This window comes from Vespa mandarinia, chromosome 2 (genome assembly GCF_050613455.1).
Source record: "Vespa mandarinia isolate Hongniang chromosome 2, ASM5061345v1, whole genome shotgun sequence".
Lineage (NCBI taxonomy): Eukaryota > Metazoa > Arthropoda > Insecta > Hymenoptera > Vespidae > Vespa > Vespa mandarinia.
Window position 1 is genome coordinate 6490001 of NC_140811.1, and position 12500 is coordinate 6502500.

Genomic DNA, 12500 nt, shown 5'->3' on the forward strand with positions numbered 1-12500 from the left:
GTTCCATTATATATATATATATATATATATATATGTATGTGTGTGTGTGTTAGAAAATAATCGATCAACACTTGATACGGTTCTGGGGTAAGTGCTGACACCTCCACTTCGTGGCCAGATCCTTTATTTCAAATGTTTACTCCCTCTCAAGTGGCATGATATCTCATGACGTTGTGTCATCGACCACATTAAAGTATTATCACATCCGTGATTGTTAGAATAAAAATTCTAAAGTATCACACGAATTTGTAACATTGTTGAGTCCAAACAATTCTGATAGATTTAAAATGATTGGATGTGAAACTAAAATAAATTTAAATTAAAACATTCGTTGTTTTATATCTATTGGGCCTTGACACGTTCGTCATTACTTAGAAAGTTTTACGCTAACTTATACATATATATATGTATATATATATGTGTGTATGTGTGTGTGTGTTTGTATATGTGTGTATATATATTTGTATTTAGTGTGCAATATCCGACGTTATTCTTTTTATTTGATTATCTTTTACGTTATTTGCTTTCTAATTTTTCTAATCATTTAATTTGTTTTCCCCTTATATCATTATACTTTCACTTTGTTTTTGCGATGAATTATGAAAAAAAAAAAAATAATAAAAAATGTAATCGAATATCAGAGCTTATTTTGCTAACAATCGATTTAAAATTAACAGACATAAAATCGAGGAACATGATAAGATATAAATAAAACAACGATACAAAAGTTTGTAAGTAACACAAATTATTTTCGACTATATTTCTTTGCCAGTTCAATTGAATTTTTTAATTCTTCTTCTCCTAAGCACACAACTGCTTAGATTTTGGTGAAGGGGCTTGGCACTTGAAATTTTCTCCTTTAACGTTTCTTATTTTCAATCTTTTATTCCTCGTGCTTATGAAAAAAAAAAAATAAATAAATAAATAAAATAAAATAAGCGACAGTCGACGTATACAATGAGAAAAGTGTAAAAAAAAAAGAAAAGGATAATGAAATAAAAACAAAAGCGGTCGTCTCGTTTGTAAAAACTTTTTACAGATCGTTTAACTTACTTTTATTAAATGATCGTTCGTGGTTTTAACCATCGTACTTTAAAAACCAGGCCATAGTATCTTAAAAAAAAAAAAAAAAACTTATCTCCTCACGATACCTCTAGCAAGAAAATTTTTCAATACAGATTGAAAAGCAAATATTTAAAAAGATCGATGGTGGCCTGTTTTTTTCTCTTTTTCTCCCCTTTTTTTTTGGAGATAAAAGGTTAAAAACCGCAAGGATAAAAACTCGTATAAAATACTGATTTATGTATAAGATGATAAATGTATATATCCGATTATACAAAGAAAAATGATCGTTTGATTTTCGAAACCAAACAATTTACTTTTTTGTTAAATAAACAAATTTACAGTTTTTTGGCCGATTGTACGTTCGAAAGAATTTTTTTCTTTTTATTTTTTTATTTTTTTCTTTTTTGTTTTATTATTATTATCATTTTTTTTTTGACGTCTTTCAAAACTCGTGAAATTTTGTAAGTTTAATGCAAGTAATTGCGACGAAACAAAATCGTCTTACATATAAATTCTTCGTACTTTTAATCATTCGTCGAAATAATTCACATAATTTCACAAAGTAAAGTATTCTCGACGTTTCTTTTTTTTTTCTTTTTTTTTTTTTTTTTTTTTTGAAAAAAATATTTATTTTACTTATTTAATTTCGTCTAATACCTTGTTGAATTCAAAATAATAAAAATAATAATTATTATTATTATATAATTATAATAATTATAATAACAATTACAATAATATAATAATAATAATAATAATAATATATCATTATATTATATAATAATAATATTATATATTATCATTATTATTATATTTATTATTATTATCATTGTTATATAACAACAATGAGAACAATAATAATAATAAAAGAAAATACGATCAATTTTCTAATTCTCACTATACACAAATCGAAGATCTTTATCGCGTAATGATACGTTAGTCAGAGATGTTGATGTTGGGTGGGTACGCGTAGGTATCCGCAGCGGGGAGGTGACGCCGAACAGCCCATCACGACCGCACAGCTCCATGAGCCAGCAAAGTGCCAGCAGCGTGGGTAGCAGTAACGTCAATCTGCGTCCTCGTACGGCTGCTCCGCGTCGACCGCGACCTGCTTCTATCGCCGGTACCGGCGTTTCGGTCACAGAGCGACACAGTGAGCACAAATTTTTACTTATTTTTTCATTAATCGAGTCTTCTCGCTCGTTCCTAATAAAAAAAAAAAAAAAAAAAAAAAAAAAAAATAAAGATGGCGAGAACTTCGTCGAAAGAAGAAAATTAGAATTTACTTTCGAAATAATAAATAACAAAAAAAGGAAAGGTCAGTAAGAGACACGGAAAGGTATCTTTTTTTTCTTTTCTTTTCTTTTCTTTCTTCTTTTCTTTTCTCTCTCTCTCTTCCTCTGTCCCTTTTTTTTTTCGAGGAAATTGGAAACACTTTTTTACTTATAGAATTTCTATGCGAGCGAGACGACACAGAGAATAAAAAGCGTTCTCTTTTAGCGAACTTTCTTATTCACACATACACACGCATACACATGGAAATTGAAAGTTCGATAGTCTGAATAAATAGGGAATCATTGAATTCAAATACGTGCGTATGTATGTACCATCGCCGATCGCACTCTGATACACGTCAAGCGTTTCGTTTAAACTTTTTTTTTTCCCTATTTTTTTTTCCCTTTTTTTTCTTTTTCTTTCAATTTTGTTTTTTTTTTTTTTGTTCTTTTTTATACCTGTTCTTTTTTTTTTCTTTTTCTTACAATTTTATTATTTTTCATATATGCGTTTTTCGTTCAAATTCGCTTCGTATTTAATTTTTTAAAATTATTTTCAGATTGCACATGTAAATACTATGTTATCTGTACGATACTTTATCTCCCTCTCTTTCTTTCTCTCTCTCTCTCTCTCTCTCTCTCTCTGTCTCTTTCTCTCTTAGGTGTTCTTAAACAAAAAATATAAAATAAAATATTAATATCGTAATTCTTTTCTTAGATTTCTCAGGTGACGCAAAATTAACAAAGGATTCAAAGCCACCACTGCCAAAGGTCCATAGTACTCCAAAGAAACCCTCTACGCCTAAAGCAAGCGAGATAAAGAAACCAACGGAAAAATTAATAAAGAATGCAAAGGCATCGCCACGAATAACTCCAAAGGCAACGCCTTTGCAGAGTCCAGGTGTCGAGCATTCGCCTCTGATACGCGAAGCCACTGAAATAATCGGACATGATAATGATAATAAAAATGGTAAATCGGAAGAAAGGAACGAGGAAAAGAAGGATCACGGTTCAGAGAAAGCACAGGTAAAGAAAGAAAAAAATACAAAAACAAATTTTACGAATCTCTTGAATGTCGAAGTTTTAATTCCTACAAAGAGTAAGATAATCTATCTCTCTCTCTTTCTCTCTCTCTCTCTCTCTCTCTCTCTCTTTTTTTTCTTACATATTAATCTTATCATATTTTATTTCTATGGATTTATTTCAGGACGTAGTAGATTTGGAATTAGTTGATAACGAAGAGAAAAACGATTTTAAAAATGATATTAAAAATGAAGTTAAGAATGAGGGCCCGATAGTCGAACAACCGGTACCAGTAGCCGCTATCAAACAAGCCAAGGATGATAGTAATTTCATGCAAGAAACGTTATCCTCACAAGAATCTTCCTTGAAGAAAGACGATAACAATAAAGTAGAAAAGGTAGAAAAGAAATTGGCGATGGAACAAGAAGGAGATACCGAAGTCGATAACGAAGAACAGATCGACATGTCTGGTAGGTTTTAAACCTTTGCTTCGATCGTTAAAACTCATTCGAATATTTTTTATCAATTAGTAAAGATAAATCATATTTTCGAACTCGCTCTATCTGATCTATCTCATTTTAGCTTCGATGATCGCAAAAATTAGAATTACTACAGAAGAGGAGGCCAAAGCAGCCTTGGCGGAACGCAGAAGATTAGCTCGAGAACAAGCGGAAAGGGAGGCCGAAATTGAACGTTTACGATTGGTACGTGTGATATATTTTAAAACTTTTCTTATAGAACATTTATACAAAGCGTCGTTGACCTTGTCCTTGATAAATAATAATAATAATAATAATAATAATAATAATAATAATAATTATTATTATTATTATTATTATTATTATTATTATTATTTCTTTTTTTTTCTTTTTTTTTTTTTTAATGTCTTTTTTCTTTATCTATTTTAGGAAGAGGAAGCTCGTTTGGAAGCTGAAAAATTACGTGCCGAGGAGGAAGAGCAACGACGTTTAGAGGAGGAAACTTTGCGTTTGGCGAACGAAGCACGGCAGGCTGAGGAACAAAGATTAAAATTAGCAATCGAGGAGGCAAAACGTCGTGAGGAGGAAGATCGAAGAAGACGAGAGGAAGAGGCTCGTCAAAAGCAAGAGAAGGAAGAGGCTGAAAAGAAAGCGCGAGAGGAAGTAGAAAGGTTCAAAATTCGATGGAATATTTATTATTAATATTGACAAGTTGATTTTGAAACATGAAAATAAAAAAAAAAAAATTAAAAAAAAGAGAAAATTTTGTTCTAAAGATAAAATAAACTGAAGTTCTTCGTCTAATCTCAATACGGTCTAATCTTTCGATTAGATTATTTAGATCAGATTTATTAGAATCGACTTAATTTTTAATAAGACTTTATCGCGTTCGCATATACACAATCACACGAGTATTATATGTTTCGAAATAAATTTTCTAAATTAATCATTATCTCTTAAATTGGATTTTCCCAATCAATTTTACGAATGCGAAGTAAATTATTTTTTTGCGTTTTGATTTCAGACAACGAATCGAAATGGCCGAACGTTTGAAAAAAGAGGAAGAAGAGAGAATTGCTAGACGTAAACGCGTTGAGGCGATTATGCTCCGAACACGTGGAAAAAATCAATCCAATACACCGACGAAGGTAAAAGAGACGACCAATGGAATGGTCTTTCTTTCTTTTTCTTTCTTTTTTTCTTTTTTTTTTTTTCATTTCTTTTTTTTTTCTTTTTTATCTTTTTTTCTTTTTTCCCTTTTTTTTCTTTTTTTCTTTTTTCTCTTTTCCATTAACAACAATATTTTATTACGATCTTACAATCTAGCAAGAAAGAAATTGATCCCTCTACGTCTTTCAATAACAGGGTGAGGGCGGAGATGGTGATAAATTAAAAGAAGATAGTCCTAGCGACGAAAATAAATCAGCTCCAGGTAGTAAAAACGAAGACGTTATGACAGCGAGTTTAATATCTGAAGCTACTCAGCAATTTATAAGCAGCGAACAGCGTGCTCATCACGTAGAAAACGTTACCGCGCCGACTATCGTGCATAATGGCACGCACAGTAATGGCATTAATGAAAATAAGATAGTATTGGATAATAATCAGGGTAACGTCGAAGGAGGATTAAATGGTCATCACACGAATCACGGGAACGAAATCAACAGTCAATCGATCACACTGGATAATGCCACCGTGTAAGTATACAAATTACAAATAGAACATGTGGAATTTATTATATCTACACAACAACAACAACAACAACAACAACAGAAACTACTACTACTACAACAAAAATATATATATATATATACATATATACATATATATATATATATATATATATATATTATGTATCGTTAAATATCGCTATAATTAACACGAAGGAGAAAATATGAAAGAGAGTTTTCACCAGCGACGATGATCAGAATTTACGAATGGTAAAGAAAAAAAATAAAATAAAATATGAGTTATTATCGAAAGGGTACATCTTTAAAAAAAGGATTGTAATCTCATATGATTTCTTTTCGTAGTTCAAGAGACAATAAATTATTACGTTGATACCAATGTAAGGCTTTTACGGCAGAATAGTATAAAAAGGAATTTTACTTGGAACGTGTTGCGTTGCGTTGCGTTGCGTTGCGTTTACATGCTTTAAAAAAAAATAAAAAAATAAAAAAAATAAAAAAATAAATAAATAAAAATAAACAAAGAAATGAATATATAGATTCGCTAACAAGAATGAATAAAATGAAAATATAAAACAATATCGATAAGAACTTGGAGGATTTCACAAGCCAACTTCATTTGCTTTCTTTAAATGAAGGATATTGAATAATGTTAGAGAGTTTTGTTCGTCGCGCAATACATTCGTTTAACTAAGGTGGAAAAAAAAGAAAAAAGAAAAAAAAAGGTAGAGGACGAAGAAGAGAAATAAAATAAAAAAGAACATTTAAACACATTTAAAACACAATCGTTCGTATTGCAGCGCCGCATAATACAACTATTCACATAGTGATCGCTTTTCATATTTCACCCTACTGATTTTTTTACTGAAGAAAGATACGACTGCACAATATTAGCCAATACTTATGTAACATTAAAACATGTCGACTGAATATTTAATATAATATGAAATGATATAAATGCACGTATTAATGCGTGCTCTAAAATGAAAGCAAGTTACCTATACCATACATAATATACGTACATACATACATACATACATACATACATACATACATACATACATACATACGTACATAAATACATGCATACATACATACATACATACATACATAAATACATACATATATTATATCATGCATAATTGGGCTAAGCTTGGAAATCTGACTCGTATTATGTGTATTTAATGCATATAAGGTATCATTTGTATAGAACCTCAAGCAGCAGACACATATTGCAAACAAAAATTACAGAAATAGGTATTACCGCTAAAAATTAATCACTACTTATTGTAAATTATCTAATAATCGTGTAATCTTGTTATTATTTATTTTAAATTTCCAACCGTCATAATAAAATAACATTATAGTCACATGGAACTTTGCGAGATTATAATATATTATAATAATGACACGAGTCGTTTGAAACTTTTACGTAAATGCATTTTTACAAGAAAGAAAAACAAAAAAAAAAGAAATAAGAATTCCATGAGATTAGATTAGGGATTCTTTATTTTATTTTTTTCTTCGATAGAGTGTATGCAAATGCTGTGAAAGTTTTGACAATGGAAGGAAATTATCAATGTTTTTTTTTTCTTTTTTTTTCTTCATTTTTTTCCCTCCCTCTACCTCCCTCTTCCATTTTTATTGCGTAAATTTCTTTTTTTCTTTTTTCCCTTCTTTTCTTTTCTTTTTTCTTTAAACCATTTTAGCTAAATTAAATAGAAAAGTCTTTTTTTGTCCGACGTATTATTTGTTCGTATAAATGAAAATTATTTATTTAAATTATATAAAAATCATGTAATTTCTTGTAAGTTATTGAGTGTTTTATGTGATTCTATATTGAAAAATAAGTGAAAACAATGTTATTTATAGTTGTATCATGTTTCGACATAATATCAATATCAGCATAAAATTACAAAAACTCTAGTTTAACATAAATGAAGCCTATACGATGAGAGTGATTTTTGAGCAAGTCTTGCTTAATAAAATATATATATATATATATATATATATATATATATATATATATTTATATAATATATATTAAAATTAATCTAAAGAAAAAAAATAAAAATTAAAAACACAAAGGGAGAGTGGAGAGTGAAGAGAAGAGAGAGGAGAGAGGAGAGAGAGAGAGAGAGAGAGAGAGAGAGAGAGAGAGAGAGAGAGAGAGAGAGAATAAACTCATATAGATATGCTTGTGCACATTATTTTAATTTGTATAGTAGTAAACGATCATTAATTTTTTTATACTCGTTTAGAGAAAATCGATGATAAACTTGTCGTTCTTGATATTTAATGAAAATAAAAAATGCCTCGAGCGTAACTTATATAATCACGTCGCTTTATTAAGACAAGAATAATTTTGATAAATAATTCGAACGATTTACTTGTTATATGTTACATATACATACACACACACACACACATATATATATTATATATATGCATACTTATATATTTATATATATATATATATATATATATATATATATATATATAGATGTATGTATGTATATATATATATATGTGTATATAAATAGGTGCAAAGTTTCTGTAACGATATATTCTAATGTATTTTTTAAAGATTTACTTGGAGAAATCCGTTAACTCCGCTTGTTAACAATCTTCTTTTTAATATCGGAATAATTGTTTCACGCATAATATTCCTATCTAATAATTCGTATTTACTGTACATTGCAAAAGTGGCCAGAGAGAACAAGAATTGACAAGCTTAATATTAGTACGATGTTAAATAATACATCGAGTGTAATTTTTAATTTACATTATTAAAAAAAAATTATTATGATTTAGATTATCATATTAATAAAATAATAATTTATTGCAAAATACTACCATAACAAATGATGGCATGATATAAAAAGGTACGATTGTATATTGTATTTATCTATTATATTAATAGTTGCATATATATTTTATAATTTATATTTAACCATGCATCAACTGAAAAGTTTACTATTTTCAGATAGTCATATGAGAAGTATTTGAAAGTTTATCAAATGTATACACTAATCCCACTTAGCACTCTGTTAAGAACATATAACATAATGTAATATCGAAGAAGCATAAAATTGTGGAATGGCTAATAAAACTAAAAAAATCTAGTGTTAACTAAAATTAATAACAATAACATCAGTGTACATAATGTAAAGAAAGATGAATAGCATAAACTTAATTAATCATTCAAATATTGTTTGTAATTTGATAAAAGGAGCTCGGTTAAGATAATAGGCTTTATTTTATCTTTATATTGATTTTAATTGAAAAAAAAAAAAAAAAGAAAAAAGAAAAAGAGAGAGGAAAAGAAAAACAATATACGCGCCTCGCGCTTATTTTTTTTACAGATAAATTAATAGTTCCTAATAAAGCTCTTAATACTTTCACATCGTTTAAATATATTGTTCATTATTGTCATTGTATTTAGAATACACGGAGTTTTATCTTGAAACATTGTTTTACAGAATTTCTAATCCTTCAAGAAATACAACATATATATATATATATATATATATATATATATATATATATATAATATATAATATATACATATATATATATATATATATATATATAATATATAATATATACATATATATATATATATATACATAATATATCAAAAGTTATCTTTACCAAGCTCCGTTTTCTTTCCTTTAATTACCATTAAAGCCTGCTGTGTACAACACTTCCTCCTTATTATATTGTTATATCGCAGTAAATGTTAACAATGTGCATGTTATATTTTTTTTTTTTGTTATCGATTACGAGATCTGGCTTGTCATTTTAATTTTTGCCATTTTACATACATACCCTATATGTTTGCGTTAAATATTATATCAGGCATTGCCTGTCAATTGGCTGCCTACTTTTGCTATGTACTATTCTTCCCTATTACATATCCGTATGATGATATTCTTCGGTTGAGATATTTTTTATTATATACTTTACAAAGATCTTACAAAAAGCTATATAAAAAAAATCAAAGATAGTTGTGTTATCGATTATAATGAATTTTTGCGCATAGAATTTAGTATAGATAGATTTATTCAAATAACAGGTACACACTTTGAAAATATTAATAACAAAACTTAGGAAGCTTGCTTTAAAATAATTTTATTCATATCTTATTAAATCAATGCTTAGTTGAAACATATATATATATATATATATATATATATATATATGTTTCATATATGTATATATATATATATATATATATATATATATATATATATATATATATATGATTTATAATATTTTTGTAAATATATCGAATCTGTCAGCTTTATATTGGTATATGTAAAGGTACTACAAAATAGTTCAGACGATATATGTATTTTATTTTATAGAAAACTGTTATATTCTGTTTGTTTTTCTTTTCTTTTCTCTTTTTTTTTTTTTTCTATTTTCTTTTAATGGCATATAGCATTGTTTTCTTTTTTACTATACACTTTACGTGCTTCAACTTTGAAGAGAAAGAAGAATTATTATTATTATTATTATTATTATTATTGGTAGAGTATTAATGGACAAATATTTACAGAAATGGCTGCAGTTGGCTTAACATTATTCATTATGATTATCGTAGTCACTGTAAACTCAACTGATGTAACAATATAATACTTTTAAAATCGTAGTGCTTAGCAATTAGCTGTTATTTAGAGTTTGTATGTTTCCTTTGGCTGATTTTATAGCAAACAAAACAACGTGACCAACAGCCTGTTAGACCTGTCAGAATTCGATACTCTGAGTAATAACAGTAGTGGTCCAACGCTTGAATTGACGCTCAACATGGCCAAGGAAGACACGCTCAACTCGAATTTGAATCCAGCAGCCATACCATTTACACCAATGGCAAATACCTTTACGTCTGCTGGTGCTAATGCTAACATCAATCCTTTCCAAGATGCTTACGTGAATAATAAACAACAAGAGAGCAATCAAATGTCAGGTATGACATAATGAAGAACGCTAATTAATTTTGATATATTATTTTATATTACATAACTGTTAACAATATATTAATTTATTAATTACTCGTTATTCTGCAGATCTTTTGTCCTAAGATTTTTTTAAAAATCTTCTGGTGAGCTATCGAGAGAAAGAATAAAAAAATTGGATTCGATGTCCAGTGTGTCTGTGGCAATGGATATATTCAAGATAACGTGGTTTACGATAATGTAAATAAGCGCTTTGATATATGTGTAGAAAATGAAGATCCCAGCTAGAAGGAAGGAATATTATAGTTCAGGGAAAATTATTTTGCCCTTAAATCTTTGAACTTTTAACGTTATTATCGATGAAAATGTAAAATAATATATAATATTAGTCAATAATATGCAACAGCGATTCTGAGCACTCAGTCTGTCGTAGTAATTCTACAATATAAAGAAAAAAAAAGAAAAGAAAAAGAAGAAAATATCAACTTGTGAGTTTTTAGAAATCCATTGAAAGATTTACAAAAAAAAAAAAGAAGAACTAAAAGGGCTAGGTAGGAGGGGGAAGAATATGAAAAAAATAAGACTTGTTCATAACGTACAATTCGAGATACATGTAAACATTATACTGAATTTCATCGAATCATTTATGCGCCCTTTCCTTATTTTGTCATTGACGTTTCATAATCAGTAAACGTTTAATAGAAAATCGAATGGAAAAAATATAATCATGCAAAACACAAACTAAGATACAATGATAGTAGAACTTCAAGTGATTAACCAAGTGTGTAAAACGGCTTGACGAATATAGCACAAGAAAAACTAAGGAAAAAAAAAAAAAAAAAAAAAGAAAAAAAAAATAATAATTATTATGCATGATGAGTTTAATAACACCCAATCTGCCAAAAGAACAAAGAAATAGGGTAAACATCACTAATAATATTCTCTTACATAATAGATAGTACATTATCTTATAGAGGAAAAACAGCCTAAGAATTACTGTGTATAATAAGATATTTTGAGCTGATAGAAAAAATAACTTTTCTTCCATAATACATTTTGGAGTGCGCGCTCCACTAGTCAAGCAATTTTACTGTGTTTGTCATATCTTGTTTTTTGAAAGCTCACTATCGGTACCATATTATACATCCATCATAATGATACAACTAGAATTCATTATATCACTGATATCTTTCAGTCCATTATGAATATCTAGTTGTAAGGATGATTATTACTTTAATAAAAATAGCCACTGTATATGTTAACATATAAACTTTTTATAATGACAATATTACATTGAGTTTTATATAGTTATTAAAGGTAATATAGAGATCGTATCTTGATTTAACAAATGGATACAAATGTCAAAATTATTAGTGATCTTTTTCTTTTTTTTTTTTTTGAACTTGAGTAACAAATGTGAAGAAAAAAATAAGAAGTATATTTTTTTGCTATTCCAGTGGCTATTTACGATAGTAGAGTGTACTGTGATGCTATCATGCATTATTGAGCAGGTATTGGAATTTATATTCACGATGTGAGTTATTTGTTATTACTGTAGTATAGCATTATAAAATGAATATGAGAGTAATATGCCTTATGTTTCATACTTGCGATATTGCAGGTGCACCATATTATGGGATTTGCAAGCTTATTTATAATGGGTATTATAAATTAATCCACTTTCTCTTATTCTAATTTCTGAATAGCATGAAATAAAGAAATTATTCCCAAGACAGAAATAATGTTTTTGACGCAGAAACTTCATGTACAGTTTGTTATTCAATGAACCCTTACCCTTTTATAAGAATACTTTAATGAAAGTTGATCTAATTTTTTTACTATCCTCCTTTCGAAAATATTTTAATCAATTTAAGAGGGGTCGTAGGCAATGATATTTAATTATAAAACACCAACATATATATATATATATGTGTGTGTGTATACATATATTATTATTATATTATTATTATTATTATTATTATTATTATTATTATTATTATTATTATTATTATT

At 28.0% G+C, this 12500-nt stretch overlaps 1 protein-coding gene across 23 annotated transcripts in view; it reads left to right on the forward strand.

Moving 5' to 3' along the window:
- Positions 1–12500, forward strand: part of LOC118439652 (uncharacterized) — a 112971-nt gene that overhangs the window by 90088 nt on the left and 10383 nt on the right. For 19 of the 23 annotated variants that reach the window (XM_035861503.2, XM_035861507.2, XM_035861513.2 and 16 more), the window contains 9 exons: positions 2036–2215; positions 3055–3362; positions 3544–3829; positions 3942–4063; positions 4268–4509; positions 4863–4986; positions 5204–5535; positions 10242–10498; positions 10599–11502. In XM_035861503.2, coding sequence (XP_035717396.1) covers positions 2036–2215; positions 3055–3362; positions 3544–3829; positions 3942–4063; positions 4268–4509; positions 4863–4986; positions 5204–5535; positions 10242–10498; positions 10599–10612 — 1865 coding nt within the window. In that variant the 3' untranslated portion in view covers positions 10613–11502. Of the gene's footprint in view, positions 1–2035; positions 2216–3054; positions 3363–3543; positions 3830–3941; positions 4064–4267; positions 4510–4862; positions 4987–5203; positions 5536–8113; positions 8397–10241; positions 10499–10598; positions 11503–12500 lie in introns of those variants that run through there. The other 4 variants (XM_085664972.1, XM_085664978.1, XM_085664969.1 and 1 more) reach the window with 3 other exon arrangements.